At 30.8% G+C, this 23,360-nt stretch overlaps 3 protein-coding genes and 2 pseudogenes across 3 annotated transcripts; 3 read left to right on the top strand and 2 right to left on the bottom strand.

Annotated features, from left to right (window-relative positions):
- Positions 1-1,650: 1,650 nt before the first annotated feature.
- On the bottom strand, positions 1,651-8,195 carry LOC148934887 (uncharacterized; the record flags this gene model as incomplete). Its single annotated transcript, XM_089083148.1, has 3 exons — positions 1,651-1,760; positions 2,533-2,689; positions 8,022-8,195. Coding segments are annotated over 3 exons (441 nt in total), but the record flags the coding sequence as incomplete, so codon positions are not given.
- Positions 3,103-5,592, top strand: LOC112552323 (uncharacterized). Its single transcript, XM_025217324.2, has one exon. It carries the CDS (start codon positions 3,492-3,494, stop codon positions 4,473-4,475), a length of 984 nt encoding a protein of 327 aa, XP_025073109.2. The 5' UTR covers positions 3,103-3,491; the 3' UTR covers positions 4,476-5,592.
- A 1,613-nt stretch (positions 8,196-9,808) lies between the features above and the next one.
- On the top strand, positions 9,809-11,431 carry LOC148934886 (uncharacterized; annotated as a pseudogene).
- LOC148934885 (ATP-dependent DNA helicase PIF1-like) lies at positions 10,777-11,552 on the top strand (annotated as a pseudogene).
- A 9,168-nt stretch (positions 11,553-20,720) lies between these two features.
- LOC148934884 (uncharacterized) lies at positions 20,721-21,498 on the bottom strand. The gene is given in 3 exon segments (XM_089083295.1): positions 20,721-20,986; positions 21,094-21,147; positions 21,150-21,498. Coding segments are annotated over 3 exon segments (669 nt in total).
- Positions 21,499-23,360: the final 1,862 nt, after the last annotated feature.

Genomic DNA, 23,360 nt, shown 5'->3' with positions numbered 1-23,360 from the left:
AAGTGTTGTATGACTCCATCGAACTGGTCTAAAGGTCTACAGAGTGACAGTATCAGCCCTAGTCATGGGGAACTTTAATGCCAAAATAGGGCAGGGAAGAAGCGTCGATATTGTTGGTGATCACGGCTTAGGGGAGAGCAACAAGAGAGGCGATAGACTTTTTGAACTCTATCAGGAGACAGGGATGGTAGTAATCAATACATGATTCAAGCTATCAAAGCGTTGCCTCTACATCTGGAAATCACCTCTTGATAAACTAAATGGCCTAGAGCCCATTGACTATGTTCTAATAAACAAACGTTTCAGAAACATAGTGAAGAGAATTAAAATGTACTCCAGAGCAGATATTGAGTTGAACTACAAGCCGTTGGTAGCAGACCTAACGCTACGACTGAAGTCTGTCAAGAGAGGATTCGCCGCCAAGAGAATGGATGTCTCAAAGACCATGGAGTCAAGAGAGAGAGAGAGCCGCATGCGACCTCAATAAGAAGCTGAATAGTATGAAAGGAATTATCCTACGGATATAAATGAGCAGTGGAGCAAAATCAAGCAAGCTCTCCTTGACCAGCGAGCAATATTTGAAATCATCGCGCGAGGAGGAAATCATGAATGACGGACGGGATTCTGGATTTGATGGAAAAGCGTCGACTGCTCAAGAAAAGCCAAGAAGAATACAGGAGAATACAAATACTAGAATACTAATAAAAAGAGAAATCAGGGTGGCGAAACAAAATCGGATGAGGGAGAGGTGCGCAAATTTGGAAAACCTTATAACTAAATATGATTTGTTCAAAATTTACAGAGAAATGAGAGAAGTGGCGGATTTGTACAGAAACCGTATAGAAACCTGTATCTATACGAGATGAACAGAACAAAGCCTGACAGAACAAGCTTGGAAGAGAGTGAGGTCAAGGGTGCTTGACAAATGTATGTGACTAGGCTCTTTGAATGCATCAGAGCGGATGTTTGGATCGACTGGAAGGAACCGGAGGGCTCTATTCTCAAATCGGAGCTACTGCATGCCATCGCAGCTGCTAAGAGCGGGAAGGCAGCAGAACCAGATAAGATTCCTATGGAGCTAATAAAACTAATAAACGAAGGTAACAAACGAAGAGACGATATTAAAACTATTCAATAAAATATACAGCACTGGGGAAATATCAGAGGAATGGCTAATATTAACATTTGTAACCATTCCGAAGAAGCAAAGACCAGAAAAGTGCGCGGATTTTTGATCAGCCTTATAAGCCACATGCTGAAAACATTCCTCCGCATAATCCATGCCTGCTAAACTGCTTTAGTCGGCTAAACGTCGATTTTTCTGTACAAGTTAGCCTAGTCGCCATAATAATGTAAAAAATGTCGACTTATACTTGTCATTGTCATAAAACGAACCTTTTCGCCGGTTCGTATTTCGCGAAGTTTTGATAAGTACTTGGATACGCTCGTCGGTTTGTCCAGGTTCGGGGTGAAAAAGCGGCAAGACGAATAATTTGTCCTTGATTACCAATTTATTTATTCAGAAAAGAATGATAAATTGATGTAGACGATGATAGCGACGATAAATAATCATTTGTACTGTATGGGAATACACACACACACACACACACACACACACACACACACACACACACACACACACACACACATTTATATTTCTCTTTGAGTTCTCAAACATGCTTGCGCAAACCATTTGGAAATAAATTTTGCAAATTCGTCATCTGTAGTCTGGCTATATTGTAGTTGTAATCGAACTGCTCCTATAAAATAAAAATCTTCTATAAAATAAAAATGTCATTCCATTTCTGGAAATATTAATGCAATATGCAAGATTCTATATTTTTTTTTGGATGGGATCCGTTTGACCACGCAATTGACCACCAGCCACTCATAACGTTTGAACAGAGGAAAATCTCTAGGCACCGGCCGCTGTGAGTGGTTGTGGTCAATTGCAACGTGGTCAAACGCTCTCTTTTCTTTCATCTCCGGATTCTTTGAATAACTTGAGAGTTAATTTTTCTTTATATTTTATTGGAATGTTCTTCATTATATCTTAATATTTAATTTACACATACAAAGGATTTCCCACAAGAATCAAATGAATCCATTAAAAAAAAGTCTCTGTTAATACGCTAAATTGTTTTGTCAGTTGATAGAGAACGATTTAGCGCTATAATTTTGATTTAAAAAAATGGAATTATTATTATTTTTGTGAAAAACTCTTATATATATTATAACTAATTACTCTCATATATATTATAATTAATTCTGAAACTAAAATTTTATTAAGGATTGAAATAAAATAAAGAATAAGATTTTTTCTAGTATCTATTATAAAACTTATTTGCTTCCTTTTAATTTATGAAAATTCATAAATTTGCAATCTTATAACTCAAAAGCTATTGTTGAATAAACATATATATTAAGAATAAATCTAACTTAATCCAAGATTTAATAAATCAAAGAAAATTTCCAGGCTTAAAATATCCTGCATATTGTATAAAATGTTAAATTTAATAAAAATAAATGCACTTATAATTATTTTTGGAAGACCCAAATTCTTGAACGCTTTTCCTTTCATTCCAGCCAAACTAAATTTTACAGCTAAAGTGTTCAACATAATTTTTTTAAAGATATCATAAGTCATAATATGCCCTCTACTTCCGCCTACGAGTTTTAACACATTCAGCTAAAAAAAAAAAACCGATTGATTCATACATAATGTTAAAACAACAGTGTAGATTCATTTCCAATAATTAATTAAAACATATAGGATACATAAGAGCAATATTATATTAAAAATATTAATTTTTGATTAATAACATGCAGAATAAATGTAGATATAGAGTAGAAAACAATATATATTACGTGTGTTTGTCTAAAAAATTAATTAGAATAAAAGACACTAATGAAAAATATTAAATTTAGTTATTCGGAAAATGTGATGTAATCTTTTATATGTAGACATAGAATTAGACATTAAAATTTTTCATTAAAAATTTTAAAAACTATTGTATCACTTTATAAATTAAAAAAAAACTTGTAACTTTTATATTTCTGAAAATAATTACATTTTTTTGCTTCCTATAAAGCCTTTTGGTAGTATATATTATCTTTTCAAGGGGAGGCACGTGGTGCAATAAGGAGAGTTAACACACATCAGTGAATAGAGCCACAAAAATCAGGAGAAAAAGAAGTCTACGGGAACAGAGGAGAAAAACTAAGGCAGGAGGTCCAAGAGAAGGGTGCAACAACCTAAGGCAAATAAGGGAGAGAGGAAAGGGCGGAAGATTTGAAAGTTATCAAACAGAGACCAAAATCGCAAAGAAGAGAGGTTATGTCAGCGAACATAGGACGTGGCAGATAAGGTGATTATAGATCGATTAATCGATAAGAGAAGAAAGGAAAGGATAATTAAAAAACGGTAAAGAGGACAACAGATTGACCGACCGTAAGTCGGTAAGGTACCGTCACCGAGGCAAGCGGAGCTGATGAAGAAGGCAGCAGAGGGGGAAGAGAGAGACAGAGAAGGTAAAAGAAGAGGAAGACCGACACGAGCGGAACAACTGGGAAGACAGAGAGCGGGAAGCGTAGGCACAATTTCAGACTCATTCAAAAGAAAGAGGGAAGAAGAGGAACGGGAGGAAGAGAAATTAAGGGCGGAAAAAGAAATTATTGAAAATTTTCTGAAGACGAGAAAAGTTGAGAGATCTCCAAAACAAGGAAAAGGGAAAAGAGAGGATAAACAACAAGAGGAAAGTAAAGAAGAAGACAACATGAATAAGGAAGCAGAAAGAATGGATAAGATGATGGAAATCCTGTTGACAGTAAAAACGGACACGGAAGAGATAAAAAAAGAATTAAGACGAGAAATGAAAGAATTAAGAGAGGAATGGAGGAAAAAGCAAGAAGAATGGGAAAGGATGAAACTAAATTTCGAAATGAGAATAAGGGAATTGGAATCAAAAAAGGAGCAAAACGAAGAGATAAAGGAAAAAATAAGAGAGGTGTTACGGAAGGAGGACGCGAGGGAAAGAAGAGAGAAGAGAAATAACATAGTAATAAAGGGAGCGGATATACCAATGAGGGAAACACCGAGAGAAACTGCAGAGGAAATTGTAAAACAAAATTTGCAAGTAGAGGCACTGATAGAGGATGCATATTGGGTGAGAGGAAGAAAAGGAGGGAATTTCATGGTAGTTAAATTCAGAGAGGAGCAGCAGAAAAGAGAGGTTATGATGAAGAAAAACAAATTAAGAGGCAAGAGAATATTTATCGATAACGATTTAATGAAGAGAGAGAGAGATATTCAGAGAGAAATTGCGCAAGTGGCTAGAGCAGAAAGAGATCAGGGTGCACAGGTCAAAATCGGGTACAAGAAACTGAAAGTAAATGAGAAGATATTCAAATGGAAAGAGGAAGGAGGGTTCGAGGAGGTAAAATTTTGGAGCAGGAGAACCTCTGCGGACCTCTAATTGCGAAGAGGCCCGGAGAGAAGGGAGAGAAGCAGAAAAAAGTGAAAATCCGCCCTCTCTCGAAGTCTGCGAAAGCAGACGCGAGAAGAGAGGCGGGTCAATCAGGAGAAAAGGAAGGACGAAAATAGGAAGAAATGGAGGAAGAAAACTTTTTTAAGATGTGTTTTTGGAATGTTGCAGGTTTATACAATAAGGACAGACAATTCTGGAAATACATAGAGAGATTTGACTTTGTAGGATTAACAGAAACATGGGTTGACGAAACACAATGGGACAAAATAGAAGGGATACTACCAGATACATTTATATGGAGATGTCAATTTGCGACAAAAGAGAAGAACAAAGGAAGGGCGAGCGGAGGAATAATAACGGGAGTCAGAAAGGGTTTAAGGGAGGAAGAGTTGAAAGAAGATGAAAGGGATATACAAATAAGGAAAATTTGGCTAAACAACAAAACGTTAAAAATTTTGACGTTATATAGTAGAGAGATGAAGAAAACTAGAGACAACTTGGAAAAACTGATTGGAAGTGCAAAGGAGGAGAGATTGATAGTGGGAGGGGACTTCAACGCAAGGACGAGAACAGAAGGATCGTTCTGTGGCGAAGAAAAAGAGGAGAGAATTTGGAGAAAATCCAGAGATAAATTGAAAAATAACGAAGGGATAAAGCTATTAGAGATGATAGAAGAGAATGGATGGGAAATTTTGAATGGAAACATGGAAGGAGACGAAGAAGGCGATTACACTTTCATCGGTGGAAAGGGAAGCTCAGTAATAGATTATGTTATAGTAGATTCGGAGATAAAGGACGAAGTGAAGAGCTTCAAAATTGGGACAAGGACAGAATCGGACCATTTACCGATGGAAGTAGAAGTCTACGGAGAAGGAAAGGTGAAAGAGCAGGAAAGAAGAAAAGAGGAGCAACGGAAAGAGAAAAACATTTGGACGGAAGAAGGAATTGAACGCTTTCGAGAGGAACTAAATAGAATAACTTTCGAGAAGGAAGAAACAAATGAAATGATGGAAGAAACGGTGGAAAAAATTGGCCATACACAAGAAAACAATAAAGTTCAACAAAACAAAAATAGGATTCAAGAAATGGTGGGATAAAGAGTGCACGGAGAAGAAGAGGGAGACGAGAAAAGTGTTAAAAAGGTGGAGACAAGGACGGGAGGACAAAGAGAATTACTTAGAGAAAAGAAGAGAATACAAAAGAATCTGCGAAGAGAAAAGAGTTAAATTACAGGAGAAGATAGAAGAAGAAATAGAACAATTAAAATACACAAACGATATATGGAAGTATATTAATAAGGAAAGGATAAGAAGAACGGGAGTGACAAATAAAGTTAGCTTGGAGGAATGGAGAAGATATTTTAAGGAGTTGCTAGGGGGAGAAGAAAGTAAAACTCAAAAAGAAAGAGAACAGGAGATACAGGTAGGAGAGCAAGAAATACAGGAAGAAGAGGAAGATATAACAGAACAAGAAGTAGAAGCACAGATAAGAAAATTAAGAAAAAATAAAGCGGCAGGAGAAGATGGTTTGGAAAACGAGGTGTGGATATGTGGGGGCAAGAAGTTACTAGAAAGGATTACAAAATTAATAAACAAGGTATGGAGAGGAGAAGGAATGCCAGATAGATGGAGAGAAGGAGTTATTAGTCCGATTTTTAAGAGGGGAGACAGGAAAAATATTAAAAATTACAGAGGGATAACTTTGTTAAACACAGCATACAAGATTTACGCGATGGTCCTTGAAAACAGATTATGTAAAGAAATAGAACAGAAAAAGTTAATTCCAGAGACACAAGCTGGTTTCAGAAGAGGAAGAAGTACGATAGACAACATTATGGTTTTGAATTATGTAGTGAACAGAGAAGTCAAAGAGAAAGGAGGAAAGTTGTACACATTTTTTGCAGACTTGACGGCTGCCTTTGACAAGGTAAATAGGGAAAAATTAAGCCAAATCTTAGAGAAGAAAGGTGTAAGCAGCAGATTGAGAACCAGGATAGACGAGATTTACGAAGAGACAAGGAATAAAGTAAAAGTCAATGGAGAAATCTCAAAAAAATTTTGGACAAGGAGAGGGGTGAGACAAGGATGCCCATTAAGTCCAACTCTGTTTTCACTTTACACAGCAGATCTAGAAGAAAAGCTAAGAAGAGGGCAAACGGGAGAGGTAGTCGTCGGAAATGAGAAGTTCTGGTCACTAGCTTACGCGGATGACATAGTGCTGTTGGCTGAAAGGGCGCAGGACCTGAGAGAAATGATGAGAAGAATGAAAAAATATCTGGAAGGAAAAGAACTGGTGCTAAACGCAGAGAAATCAAAGATTTTAACGTTCAAAAGGGGGAGAAGAGCAAAGAAAAAAGAGGAGTGGAAATGGGGAGAGGAAGAAATAGAAGAAGTTAAAAGCTTTAAATATTTAGGATACTTTTTCCAGAGAAACGGAGGAACAGAAACGCACTTGAAAGAAACGGTTAAAAAGGCAACGATGGCTATGAGGCAAACTTGGGGAATAGGAGAAAGAAAATTCAAAAATAACTTTGAAAGAAGGATCAAAATCTTCGAAAGTCTGGTAAAGAGTATCATCCTATATGCAGCGGAGGTATGGGGATGGGCAGAAGCGGATAAAATAGAAAGAATACAAGCAAAATACATCAAATGGGTATTAGGTTTGGATGTCAACACCCACGTACATAGTGATGGAAGAGACAAAAATAGACAAAGTAAGGATAGAGGCAAGAAGAAGAGTGGTAAGATACGAAGAAAAAACCAGGACGAATAAGATAAACAAGTTAGTACAGGAATGCTGGAAGGAAATAGATCGAAACAGCCAGAGAAAGAGATCAAAATGGGAAAATGAAAGAAAAAGTTATTACGAGAAGAAAGGGATAGACATAGAGGAAATTGGGACAAGATGCGCGGAAGGCCAATTACTAGCAGAGTCCCTGGCACAGATGGACAGAGAAGAGCAATGGCAAGAGCAATACGAGAAACTAACTGAAGGAAGATATAATAGAAAATACAGGGAAATACGAGAAGAAACAAGGGCAGATTATCTAAGAAAGGGATATGGAGGAAGAGATCAGTCGTTGGTGGCTAGATTTAGATGCGGAAATGAGGAAAGAGCAAACAGATTCTGGAGAAAAACAGAAGAAAATAATTGTAGAATTTGCCGAAAAGGTGAAGAAACGATAGAACATCTAATAAATGAATGCGAGGAGATGAAAGAAGAGAATGCTTTAACAAGGAGAAGCATTTTGAAGGGGCAGGTTCAAGGAAGAATGTGGATGAGGAAAATTAGAGACGAAAGGAAGAAGAGGGAAGGTCTCAATAGTTAAATATTATATATATATGTAAATATATTCAGAGGAAAATTTGTAAGATCGATGTAGGCACCACCACGTGCCAACCCATTCAAGGCCGAAAGGCACGAATAAATCTATTACTACTACTATTATCTTTTCAAAATAAGTAAAATTGCTGTTTATTTAAATAAAATTTAAAATCAACATTGTGAAACAACTTAATGGATATACTATCTTACCACTTTGTGTTTGTTAACTTGTGATTCCTGTAGTTGTTCTTCAAAATTATTTAAGTCTTCTAATGAGACTAATGGGAATTGAATATTACATTCTTCACCGATTTCATTATCTTTAAATTGTATCTTTTCCTCAAGTGCATGTAGCATATTTTCATGTCTATCCATTTTATACAAAATTTTAATTTCAATAAAATTTGTTTTTTAAATTTTGAAACAAATTTTTTTCTATTTCAATGCAACATTTCGTACAAAAGTAACAACAATAACTGTTTTCTTTCATATACAATATTTATTAAATTATTAAGGGGATCCTAAAGTGACGGGAATTATCGACACATTACAGTGCACTAAAGAACTTTTTATTGGCTTGACAGATTGCAAAATTTTTTCAGGCAATTAAAATACGCACAAAAAAAAATATGCGGGACAATCGATTTAACAAGTAAATAAGAAAAAAATTAAAAAATTCACATAATTTTAGCTTGTACAGCTGTTACATCAGATCTTCGTTTCCTTAATACAAAAATTCTACAGCTGATATATACAAAATGAGTACGTTCCACACTTTGGACTAGATGAATAAACAATACTATATTTTTGGATTTATGATTGAAAGCTTAGAAAAAAAATTTGAGACTTGAACAGATTGTGTATGATTTTACGCGTATATATATATATATGCTTGGCGCAGATATAAAATGATAGAGCACTAATTATAGTTGACAAATCTTGCAATAGATGGCGTTGCAGAGGAAAGATAAAGATAAACGATTTATGGGATCGATAAAACGTTCAGTAAGCTTGCTTGCTAGAATAAATGATGAATAAATGATGAATAATGAATTTAATTTTTTATCGAAATCGATCATCCCGTACTTCTTTTTTGTGCTATATTTCAATTGCACAAAAGGATTTTATAATCTGTAAAGCCAATTCAAAGATGCCAGCTGTAATGTGTCGATAATCCCGTCAGTATTTTCAATGGCTGTGTTCCGAAATTAACTGGCAGTACTGACAGCACTGCTTTATCATTCCGAAATAGAATTTTTTGTGCTGTCAGTTACTGAAAGTTATTATCCATTCTGCGTAAATTAGAGTTGAATATTACATTACATATTATTTGAACATTATACATAAGATTACGTAATTTTGCAATATAAATAGAAAAATTCTGAATTAAATTGAAAAATTTTGAATTAAAACAGAAAAATTTTTGGAAAGATATGTGTCAAATTTTATTCTTATTTTTTTTAAAAAGATTGAACTTTTCAGATAATATAACTATAATTTCACCACTTTTTTGATATCAAATCTTTTATACAAATAATACATGTTATTAGAAGTGAGTAGTATATATTATATATATTATCATTGAACATCAGTAAGATGACGTAATGTAACATTTGGATTGAAATAGAAATACTCTTGAATAAAGATATGTACTTGAGTTTTATTTTTATTAAGTTTTATTTTTTTAAGAAGATATAACTGGCGCTAGTAATTGATGTAAAAAGCTTTTAATTGATATTTATCATGGGTTTTATATCTTAAGAGCAATTGTATATTAAATTTCTGAGATAATGTAACTCTAACTTGGCGATAATGTAACTATAACTTCAATGATCAAATCTTTTATACAAGTATTAGAATTAAGTATTATATACTATTCGAACGCTAGACATAAGATTGCGTAATTTTGTAAATATAAACTTGAATAAAATAATTATTACTGTAAAAGGAGCTATGATGATATAAGAATTATAAATGGAGAAATATAACAATGATTTTCAGCGACATGTTTAGCTTTAGGATTAATTGAAGATGATGATGAATGGAGACGAACTATGAATGAAGCTGTTAGATGGATGATGCCAAGACAACTTCGTAGATTATTTGTACGTATATTATTACATTGTCAACGTTGCATCCTTGAAGAGTTTTGGGAAAATTTTAAAGTAGCAATGTCAGAAGATTATGTTCGACATTTTGATATGTTACAAGAACAACAGAAAGCATATGCGCAAATCAATTCTATGCGTTGTGTTGAAGGTAAAAGTTTTGCTGATTTTCCACAAATAGGACAATTGACAGAAGATTATAAGGAGAAATCATATGATACTTGAAGATGCTGTAAAAATTGGTACTAAATAATATGAACAATTAAATGACAAGCAAAAAAAAATAATAGATCTTGTATTAAATATATTAGATAATAATAATCATAATAATAATTATTTTTTTATTGATGATCCAGGTGGATCAGGTAAAATACGTATATATCTATTATTTAGCTAACATTCGTAATAAACGTGTGCTTTTACAGATATTGCAGCAACATTATTATCAGCAGGAAAAACGATTCATAAAACATTTGGATTGCTAGTTCCATTATTTCCATTATTTGCTGAATGATCATCTAGCATTAAAATTCAATCAAAAGAAGCTCATTATTTAAAAGAAACAGATATTTTTATTTGGGATGAAGCGCCAATGGCACCACGATATACTCTCGAGATTATGAATCGAACATTGCATGATATCATGAATAATAATTTATTTTTTGGTGGAAAAATTGTCATATTAGATGGTGATTTTAGATAACTTCTTCTCATAAATTACATGGTACACGAAGTGAAATTGTGAATCTGTCAATCAAATTTAATTCTAATTGGAAAAAATTTATAAATTTCTCTTTAACAGAAAATATGCGAGTTCTTCCAGAGGAAACTGAATTTGCAAAAAATTTCTATTAGATATGGAAGATGACATATTAAATGATTCTAACGATAATATACAACTTCTGGATCATTGTGTTGTACGCATTAATGCCGATATTGTAGAAGGAATATATGGTGATCTAATACGAAATAAAGAATTTAATAAAATGGCTAAGTGTGCGATACTTTCTGCAAAAAATGCTGATGTAGATGAAATTAATAAAACGAGTTGTCGAATTATTAGATATGTGAAGAACTGTTGAAGAATTTATACAAGTACAGATAATACTGAAAACTATGGTGACATTATAATGAAGCTTTACTACCAGAATATTTAAATACTTTGTCTCCATCATGTCTTCCTTATGAATTACATTTAAAACGAATTGTGTTATTGTGTTGACTAGAAACCAGATTAGAAACAGTATCAATGAAGGTCTTTGCAATGGCACTAGATTGATAATTATGGAACTTACTGATCATTTATTGAAATGCAAAATATTAACAGATGATAAAGTAGGAGATATTGTTTTCTTAAATCGAATAACATTGTATTGCGAAAATGTATATCCTTTTACTTTTAAAAGAAGATAATTTCCGACAAAATTAGCTTTTGCTATGATAATTAACAAGCCACAGAAATAGACATTTGACAGAGTAGGAATAAATCTTCGCAAAAATGTTTTTAATCATGGACAACTTTATGTTGCTTTTTCACGAGTACGTTCTTGGCAAGCATTAAAAAAGTATGTCTTATAATCAGCGCGATAATAATGAAGTTAAAAATTAGGTATATAAAAAAATATATGCATGATTTCCTTTTTTTAAATTTTTAGGTAAAGAATATATAAGATGATAAGAATTTTTTAGGTAAAGAATATATTTCGATGTATATAAAATTATATAAATAAACCATAAAAAATACAGTGTCAAAGAAGAAATGGCGCACACAAAGCACGCGTATTGTATTGTTCTAGTATATGTCTAGAAAATACCTTAAATAACGAAAAATTTTTATGGAGAAGTAATAAAAATTTATGGAGAAGTAATAAAAATTTAGCTTCTTTATTTAGAAAATAAAAGTAACTATGAAAATAAAAGCAACGATAAAAATGAAGCTTCTCAAAAATTAAGACAATGGGTCATAAAACATAATGTATCACATTCATCTTTAACTGATTTACTTCGTATATTAAGTGTTAAATATGATCCTTTATTATCACTGGATAATCTACACTATTAACAATTTCAACTTCAAATTCAAATATTATTAAACTAAAATATCAAATATTATCAAATTAAAATATTATTAGTTAAATACTGGTGACTTTTATTATTTTGGTTTGGAATATGCTTTAATATAGTTAATGCCAATAATAAATCATGTTTTAAAAAACGTGAAAATTGAAGATTGGTTTTAATATCGATGAAATTCCTCTTTTCAAAAGTTCAAGATTACAATTATAGCCAATTTTAGATATCATCCAAAATCATCAAAAATGCCATTGCTATTTCTATGTTTTATGGAACAGGCAAACCAAAATTACTTGATTGTTTTTTAAATGACTTTATTGTTGAACTTAATCAACTTCTAACAAATGGATTTTGTTATGGAGGTCATCATTTTTTTGGAAATTCACAGTTTTGTATGTGATGCCCACGCTTTTTTAAAATGTATCAAACAGCACACATGTTATTCATCTTGTATAAATATACAGAGCCGAGTGAATATTATAAGAATAAAGTTGTTTTCCCAAATTTAAGAGCAATAAAGCGCACAAATAAATCATTTAGGAGACATATCGATGATGATCATTATATAAATCAAACTTTATTACGTTTGCCAATAAATTTGATAAAATGTTTTCCAACAAATTATATGCATACTATTTGTTTAGGAAGAAAATGCCACAAAATTAATATTTACTTGTGTATTTATCTGTGTCAGAAAATTAATATTTACCTAGCTTAAAGGTCCATTAAATGGTTATCACAGTTATAGGAAAATAAACATTATTTCTATAAGTCTTCTTTGCTTAAAAAATTTTATTCCAAAAGAGTTCAACCGTAAGCCGCGTTCATTTGAAGAATTTCAAAACTGGAAAGCAACAAAGCTTAGATTTTTTCTACTTTATTCAGGATCTGTTGTTTTGAAAGATATATTACATAAATCTATTTACAAAAATTTTTTTCTTTTACATTTCGCCATTTCTGTATTGTTGTCGGAAAAACATATTAAAAATGTTACTCTTTCAAATGTGAGACAGATTTTAGATTGTTTCATTAATTACTGCAAAGATTCTTTATATGGTTTGGAATTTATAATTTATAATGTTTATTTATTACATTATATTTGTGATAATGTTGAATATGGCATATGGTATATGGCACTTTAGACACTCAGACATTTTAGGCACTCAGTTCTCAGCCTTTTCTTTCGAATTTTTTTTCGAAAATTGTTTACGTCATCTAAAAAAGTTAGTTAAATCTCCTACTACTCCTACTAATATACTACAACAAATATACCGCAAGATTACAAAAATTAATATTTTGTTAACAAAAATTAATGAAACTCAAATAGATTTAAATTTTCATTGTTATTGCAAAATGCAGCATGAGTCTGGTTCTTTAATTTTTCATATTATTGAATGGGAGAAACAATACAAAAAGCTTTATTTAAATAACTTTGTTTTAACAACAGAACAATATAGCAGATAGTTATTATCTTGTAAATGACGATAGCATTAATTGTCGAAGTACAAAATATTGTCATAACAAGAGAAGATATTATTTTTATAATAGGCAAACAAATCAATAAATATTCTTCTTTATACAAGTTTCCATACGAATTATCAATCACTAAATATAAAAATTGTTGATAAACTTTCAGAAAATCTAAAAGCAATTTCAACTATATGTAGCAAATGTATTGTTTTTCCTACTAATTACAATCATTTTGTATTCCCTATTATACATACTTTATACAAATAATTTATAATTACTTTCAATTTATGTTTATTTTTTACTTATTATTTAGTAATTATATGTTAACTATATAGAATATATATATATATATATATAAAACTTTATATAATAAATAACATAAACTACATGTTGTCACTTGATTTTTTATCAATTAACATTTATTAAATATTTATACATTATATATTTATATAATGAATGAAAGTTAAATTTAAGTCATAAAAAGACATCCTAACGTTTATATAAAAACGTCAACAATATGTGACATTAGTCCATCATTTTTCGGTCATCTTAATACGTCTTTTTGGTCATATAATGACACAAATATAAGTAGGTTTGCAAGCTGGGGCCGATGAGGAGCACAGCGTAAGTACATCTAATGATGGTGATTGCCATTGCGCTGTGATTTTTATCGGATGTCAAATAAGGTACTGCGGTACCAGTAATGCCTGGCTGAGACAGCGAACAACGCTATCCCGAGTTCTTTCCCGGTAAGTGGATTCAGCGGTTCGGAAAGAATTCGAAGATCGGCCTGCCAATAACTTCTAATTGAGACTGCAAATGCACAACCTCGTTCTCTGGCCTCTCTTCCTCAGGATCGAAGTCGAGTTCGCTTCTGCGAGCCCGGATGATTCCAAAAAAATCAAGAATCCGTTTTGATTGCTGTCGAATCGAGTTTTTTATATTTCGCGGATCGATAATTCGGACGATTTCGGAGAGATTCGATTGATCCATAGGTATTATTTTTTCCAACTTATGATAATAAAAATAAAATAATTTGTTAGTCACGTATTTACTTATTTAAAAAATTTATCGGCGCTTTTGTGCCTTTAGGCCGACGAATAGACGGTCAGCCTTTCGTCAAAGATCGAAGCTGAATATGACGATGTGAGGGAGGGGGGGAGGTGCATTGTTACAAAAAGCATAGATTTTAAACGTGACGAAAAATTATTTCAAAGATAACTATTTTACTTAAGTTAAAGAATTTGTCTTTGATAAATTCTTAAAATAAATAAAATTATTATTATCATTGTTTTTGTTATTTTAAAAAATCGCATATGAAGAAGATTAGTTAATTTTTGCGAAATGAATTGAACAAAATAATCTCAGAGTCATAGTTCTTTAATTGTTGTTATCGAACAAGAAATCGATGTTTTATATTACATAACAATTAATTCCATACATCATACTTGTTGTTCTTAATAACATTCGTATATCACAATCGAACATCTGCGCGTGTCACAATTGAACACCTGCCACAGCAACCAATGTTTTCTTTTTATTCATGCAGAATTACTTGTGCTTCCTCGCATAATCTATACAACGTATGTCAGTCTATTGGACACAATGCCAGATAATAAAAGTTAGACTAAGTCGATCAACAATATATAATCGCAAAAATAATAGTTATATAAAAAATATAATCGTATATAAAAAGAAAGTATGCGCTTTCTGCTTTTTGAATAGTGTGAACTTGATTCGAAAGTGACAATGTTAGAAACGCGTTCTGCAGTTTACAAAATTATAAAGGAGAAAGCCCACTGTGAGAGGCAGGTAAGAAAATTCGAATTATTTAACGTTTGAATGAACGTGTTTGTTCATTCAAACATGTTTGTTTTTCTAATCTTTGCCAACAGATAATCAGTGTTATAAGGGCCAAAATAAGATGTCTACAAAATGTCTCAATGACATCAGAAAATGAGACTATCTCGTCTTTCTGATAATTTAAGATATCCCATGGTAGTCCCATTTTCTGATGATGTCATTGAGACGTTTTACATCATTTAGACGTCTTATTTTTCGATTTTTGATGTCTTATAGTCATCTGTTAGACGTTTGTAAAACATCTTAAAAGATCTTAAAATTTTTAAAACGTTTTTAAGATATCTTATAGACGGAGATCAGAATGTTTCCTGGGTAAGTGATTCCACTGTATATAATTTAACTGTTTAGTGCGATCACAGTACTGAATGCACCCAAACGAGTTCATTATTGAAATCACAGGAATTATAATATATATATATATATATATATATATATATATATATATGTATATATATATAGAGAGAGAGAGAGAGACCTGTACTTAAAATGCGCTTCTAAAGATATTAGCGCAATTTTTTGTTATTCTATCTTTATTAGTTTAAACCTAAAACAAAGACAGCATGACAAAAAAATGCTAACATCTTTATAAGTGCATTTTAAATACAAACCTTAATATACATATAATTTCCATAATTTCATATAATTATAATTTTTATAATATATAATTTTTTAATATAAAATAATATATATATAATATATACATACATTATGTATGTACAGATAACAAGCATATACCAAAAATATATGTCTTATTATGTACCCAAGCAAGCAAAATGCTAACAAGAGTGGCAACAAATTCGATCAGATATTGACTGCAAATCCATACACCGAACCAAAATTGTATATAAACGCAATAAAAATATTCACTGTACTAACGAAAAATTTATTAAAATTGGTCCAATGAATTATTTTATTATCATAATGATTTAGGTTTTATAAAAGGATAATTGGAGTTATTAAACTATTATTAAAATTCATTGTAACAATGAATATATATATTGAACAAATTTATCATGAATTTATTATAATAATGAAATATTTTATTGACTTAATAAGTAATGTAATTGAATTATTTATTGAATTTTATATCATTAATGTATGTAATCATTAATTTAATACATGGTTTCATTATGTATATATACTTTATAATCACTTTTATTGATATTATAAAATGATATGATAGACAACTACATTGTGTTAATACATTTTTTCATAGATTTATTAAAAAACTTTATTAAAACATCAAATTTTTTCTATAGATTAATTAAAAAACATTCATTGAAGTTATTCATTGAATTAATGAATAATATAATTGAGTAGTATATTTTGTATTTTACACACACACACACACACACACACACACACACACACACACACACACACACACACACACACACACACACACACACACACACACACACACACACACACACACACACACACACACACACACACACACACACACACACACACACACACACACACAAGCCCTGATCAGATTTTTGGATATAGAAGAAACACAAAGTAAGATTTTTTATTCCAGAAAAATTTTATTAAATACATTGTTCTATGAATATATTGTAAGAATTAGACGACCGTAAGCGGTCATGAAAGAGATTCGGAATATAAAAACACTAACAGAGAGGAGCCGTCGTGGTCGTGCAGACTAAGTGTCGGATTGGTAGACGAGGGATCCCGAGTTCAAATCCAGTCGGTCTCCGTTAATTTTTTCCGAATCTAATAGATATCTTTCAATATATTAATATATGTAACATATGATATAATTATTATAGATAAAATAGAAATGAGAAGATAAAGTAATAATAATATTTATGTAGCTTTAAGACTTTCTATTATTATATGAACTTTCAAAAAAGGATACTTAGATTTAATTTAAAAAAAATACGATTCAATAAAGTTCCAAAACATTGAACTTTTTGTTGGAAAACTTAAATTGAATACAAAAAAAATTTTAAATACTATATCAACTGCCCTGAGAAAGCTATTAAACGAATATTTAATATCGTCGAAATACACGTAAATATCTGCTATTTTCGAAATGTCCTCGCCAACATACATAATGAAAGGTTGAATATATTCTTTTTTATTTTTAAGATGCATGAGATGATCTTCTATTTCTTGAGACTTTCCAATGTAAACAAAAAATTTCTGAGAATCTCTAATAGTAAATTTTATAATACTTCTTTTGCCAGTCAAATCTTTTTTCACAATTTTTGTGATTGGGACAAAATAACCGTGGAAGCTCTAAAAAATTGTTGCATCACGACAATCTATTACAAAATAAATAACAAACATTTTGTTGTGCCGCTCCGGGCGTAACGAAAGGGGATAATATCGGAAGGAAGGACACAATATCTCAATTACAGCAGAATACTTTATTTAATCGACTTGGGTGTTCGCTGATTTCGAGTCACCCACTACTATCGTTTCACACTTCCTACGTGTCGGTACTCGTGCTTCGCGCCTCTAATTCTAAGCCCGCGCCTGATACTCTCGTTCTTTTATCGGTCCGCTGTTACGCGGCCTCGGCGCGTTCTTGTGTCGAAACACTGTTTGGTGCGTCAGCGTTTCAACACGTGTTGTTGGAATTAGCGTCCTGCACATCGGTTGCAATCGGCGCGTTCGCGCATTATTCTTTATTATTTTTAATTCGTATTTTAATTACATATTTTAATTCTCGGGTTAGTCAGAATCCTTGGGATTCTGACTAGTCGGCGATGTCACGAAGTCGGATTATTCACGAGGTCGGGTTACGTTATTCAGGTTACCTCGCAACAATTTTCAAATGACAAAAATATAATATAATATAATATAATATATTTAATAGATTAATAATGAGTTAATCGAATTATTTCTAAAATTCCTAACGAAATAATATAATATATAGTTACTTTTAGGAAATGTCTTCTGTTTTAACATTCATAAATATGCTTTTATGGATTTATCTTTTATATGATTATCCTTGCATAAAAACGATGTAAGATTATTTAAGCAAGCCTCCCACTTATTTAATAGACTATTTCCCGTATCGAATAAGACATTAAAATCCATATCAATCTGTAAAATATTTTAAGAATCAATTTGTTTGATCACAATTCAAAATCAGTTCACAATTCCATTTAATATAGGTACCAATCTATAGCCAGATGGTTTTTTATAAAATAAAAGGACACTTTTCAAATAACTGCCATGTTTGCAACATTGTTTATTTCTTTTAATCATGCATGCCTTCTAACAGTTGTCGAATTCTTCCGATGTCAGGTTGTCAAATTTGAATGCAAGTTTAATGCAAACTTTAATGCAACTTTCCGCATCATTTTCTGGAATTAAAAAATGTAACATTCAAAATTGAGCATTAAATCATTAATAGGTAATTTTTAAACGAAACAAACACTTATCAAAATTTTGTGATGATTTTGTTGAGTCAGATTTCAATTTTTTGATATTTTTGGTAAAATATATTTCCCAACTGTTGCTTTAAGAGAAGATTTTAAATTAGAAAACTTATCATATAATTTTCCGCGTTTAACTGTTCGATAATATTCCTATAAAAGTAAATTGTATTAGGTATACAAAAAAGTTCTGAGCTGATTTCATACAACCGAAATAATAATTTAAATTTTATATATCTTCCCGCCCTTTTTTAAAGCGTTGACATTTGGCCTTCTAAAATGCCATACGGTTTGACGTTTGATGCACATAACCTCAAAAATTAGTAGTGTTCACGATGACAATAACAAAAGAGCATATTCGATTTTCCATCCACTTCGCGTTTCATCTGAAGAAAAATGCTGCTGAAGCCACTGCAATGATTTGTGCTGCATATGGAAAGAACGCTGTAAGTCGTACTACATGTAAAAGATGATATCAAAAATTTCGCCAAGCAGATTTCAGTCTTGAAGATGAACCGCGTGCTGGATGCCCTCAAAAGATTGAAACGGACGAATTGCAAGCACTGCTGGATATAAACTCTGCGCAAACTGAAAAGGAGCTGAAGAATAGCTTGGCGTTACTCAGCAAACCATTTCCGTACGTTTACATACAATAGGAAAGGTTCAGAAGGAAGGCAGATGGGTTCCGCATGAATTGTCCGAAGACAACAAAAATCGTCGGCGTGACACTGCACTCACTTTGCTTTCAAAGTTCCGGAAAAAAGATTTTCTGCATAAAATCATTACAGGCGATGAAAAGTGGATTCTTTATGATAACCCTAAATGTAGAAAATCATAGGTTGACCCTGGTCAACCTTCGACATCGACGCCAAAGTCCAATATCCACGCCAAGAAGGTTTTGCTCTGTGTCTGATGGGATTGGAAAGGTGTGTTGTATTACGAGTTACAACCGGGTGAAACAATCACGGCAGACCGCTACCAACAACAATTGACCAATTTGAGCGATGCATTAGAAGAAAAGAGGCTATTTACTGGCCAAGGATGTCGTGATCTTGCTTATAAAGTGATCTTGCTTCATGACAATGCTCAACAATGCCATGTTGCGAAAGCGACTCAGGACTATATCTTTGCGTTAGGCTGGGAACTTCTCCCGCACGCGGCGTATAGCCCAGACATGGCGCCTTCCGATTACTACCTATTCCGGTCGCTGCAGCATCATTTGATTGATACACATTTCGTGAGATTTGAAGAGATACGAAAATGCATTGATGACTTTATCGCTTCGAAGCCGGTGAGCTTCTATCGTCAAGGAATTAGCAAGCTACCCGAAAAATGGCAAAAGGTCGTTGTTGCAAATGGGAAATATTTCGCTGATTAATATTTTTTTGTTTGTTTTTGAATAAAGATTGAATTTTATAAAAAAAAGCTCAGAACTTTTTTGTACACCTAATAAAAAAATAAATATTCAAGATATTTAATATCCAATAAATAAATGATTCCATTGATTCCATTTAGTCATTACTTATGTTTTTAAACATTTCTATTTATTAGAATTTAAAATTATAAAAGCTTAAAAATTATTTATACAATAGAATAAAAAATAAATAAATAAATTTCAATGATAATTATTAATTTTTTATTTTAAATGAATAAAAATGTTTAGATAAAATATATAACTTGATGGAATCAAGTCATTCATTTCGTCACATAAATATTATTAATTTTTTTGTTCCAAATTTTAAATAAACTTACTTAATTTTTCAGTAGGAAATCTTTCCAATATTTCTTTTTCAAGTCTATAACTTGTTGTCATCGACATTTCTTAATACTAGTTTCTTCGAAAAAATGCGCAAAGTATTGATCAACAATGATTTTTGTTCATCTTCAAATTTTCGATATTTTTTGTAATATTTTCTACTAACATAATGCAGTATTCTACTAACAAAATTTTGGAGTTTCAATTAAATTAGTGTATAATGTTATCACATTAGTTTCGTCTGGAGTTGGCGATTTCGTATAACGTGAAAAATGAGATGATTATTGAAGGTACAGATTGATAGAGACAGTGATCCAGTTAAATTGGAAAAAGTCATATTTGGTGTTATCTTGTCCGAAAGGTTTAAAGAATTTCTCCATTTCTCTAAGTTATCTTCGAATAGTATTTGAGTGGCAAGATCGAATGATTTCAAAAGTTTTTCGATATGATGCCGTTTTATGATTTTAAGTATTTTTATTATAACATTCTCACCTTAAAAAAAAGTATATTTTATATTGAAACATAAATATATTGAAATATTATAGATGATTATGATATGATTATGATATGATTATAGTAAAATAAGAAAATGTGCTTACTTAGAAGATGCTCCATCAATTCTTCTTGATTCCAACTTCAAAGGAGCAATCTTCCCTATTTCTATTTTTATCTTCTTGTTGAAAGGAATTATGTGATAAAATTAATTTGTTTAGAGAATTCAAGTTTTCGAACATTAATTGAGCAGTTTTATCGTGAGGATGTTGCAAATTTCCATTCTGGATTTGATCCATTCGTGAATTTACTCTAGTAGTTATCAATTTTGAAGAATAATTTTCGAAAACTGTAGATAACTCATATTGATACAAGTTTTCAGATGAAAAAAGAATAAGATTTATATTTTCGATGTCTTGAGATACCGATGAATTATCATTTATAAGGGTTTCTATTTCCTCCTGCAGTATGGTATTTTGAGAGCAAAATTCACGGGTAACTTCTTTATTCATTCATTACTATATAACAGTGACAGAAGTATACAATGTTGTCACACGCCATTTGGCCGCGAAATATTTGACGGTCAATAATATATATTATTATTATAATATTATTGAAAATATAATTAAATTATCAAAAATATCGATATTCAATAAAAATGTAATTATTAAAATGTTATGCTTTATCATGTTTCTGAATTATATTATTTTAATCTTACATTTGGATATATTTTAACATTTGACAATTTTTAAATTTTTATACATAAAGGTTTTATGAAACTTAACTAAATATTGTTTTCAAATTATTTCATTTTATATGACATTTTATATGACATTATCATAATATGACAATATTTGTAGCACCAATTGAAACTAAATTTTGGTAAAAAAAACATGTTGACAGAAAATATTAAATGATTGATGCAAAACAGAAATCATATGTAATCACATCATAAATCATCAATTCATTAAATTTACAACTTTTGATTCTTATATATAAAAGGAAGAATTAGAAGGTATAATAATTTAAATAATACATTTTATAATATTTTAATATATTTTAATATAAATATAATTTATAATATTTTTTATCTGTATCATTGATTTGCCTCTAGCAGTTTTTATTAAAGTAAGTCGATTATATCATTTGGAGATATTATAAAAAATTATCCTAAAATCATTTCATTAATTTCGTATGTTAAAAAATGTTGCCTATATTCCCAGCTTTGCAACTTTTGACAAAAAAAATAAAACATCATTGTTTCGAAATAAAATAATGTCTAAAATCAAATATATTTCAACATCACTTCTAAAAATGGCTATATAATATGGCTATATAATTGCTTTTATTATACTCAATGCTTTTATATTCAATGCGAGAATACAATTTGAAATCCCTTTCATTAACATTTTTTAATTTTTCAATAATAATTGAACGATAATTATTCGATATTTCATATTTATCATATTTATAATTTTAAAAGTTTTACTTGCTAGAGTTTCATTTTTTAATTGATATGCAAATTGATATTTTTTAAGGTAAGACAAATGTTTTTTCAAGAAGTGATACAATGGGAGTATATTTTAAATTGTCGATGCTTTGCTTCGTTTAAACACCAAAATTTCCTTAAAGGTCCAGATTGACAAATGATTGTTGGATAATGAGTAAAATTATGAAATTTAGGCTTTAATGTATCATTAGATAGTTTAATATAATCACTATTATGTTTTTTAATTTTGTTTTCTAATAAAAGAATATTTACTTCGTCAATTTCAAAGCAAAGTATAATATCAATGATTTCGATAAAATTAATTAAAAAATTTTAGATTTCATCATCAAATGGAACTAAGTCTCCAATCATAAGAGGAAAATACATAATAAGTGTCATTATCTCTGTAGCTGACATTTTTAAATGTTTTTGTTCTAAATGTGATGATGTAATTTCACCTGAAATATTTTCAATTTCTTTTAATCCATATTCAAAATTTTGTTTTCTTGAATTTAGTATTTTTAAATAAAAATATTTCATTTTTGTTATGAAATACGTAATTGCGTATTATTACATAAGTTATAATGACAAACTCCTTCAAAAATATCATGCATGACATCCACATAATAATTTTTACATAAAATGATGAAATATCATTTAGTAAAGAATTATTTTTAATTCCAATGATTTGGGAATCATTTATTTTCAAATCATTATTGTTTGTAATAGTTCGCATTAATTCCTTATTTTCAGTGCTAAGTTTTTGACAATCTACCTTTGTTTACTTTACAAAATCGATAGAAAAAATTACTCGAATACGATTTATTAAAATCTATTATAACAAAAAATTTCTTTATATTAAAAACAAATTTTTTTATAATTTAT

Source organism: Pogonomyrmex barbatus, unplaced genomic scaffold (assembly GCF_055798465.1).
Source record: "Pogonomyrmex barbatus isolate J1 unplaced genomic scaffold, ASM5579846v1 scaffold7, whole genome shotgun sequence".
In the NCBI taxonomy this organism is placed as follows: Eukaryota; Metazoa; Arthropoda; class Insecta; order Hymenoptera; family Formicidae; genus Pogonomyrmex; species Pogonomyrmex barbatus.
This window is presented reverse-complemented; position numbering and strand designations above follow the sequence as displayed.

Excerpts from the sequence above, each read along its gene's own strand:
- LOC112552323 (XM_025217324.2), top strand. The coding sequence starts at position 3,492 with ATGAAGAAGGCAGCAGAGGGGGAAGAGAGAGACAGAGAAGGTAAAAGA.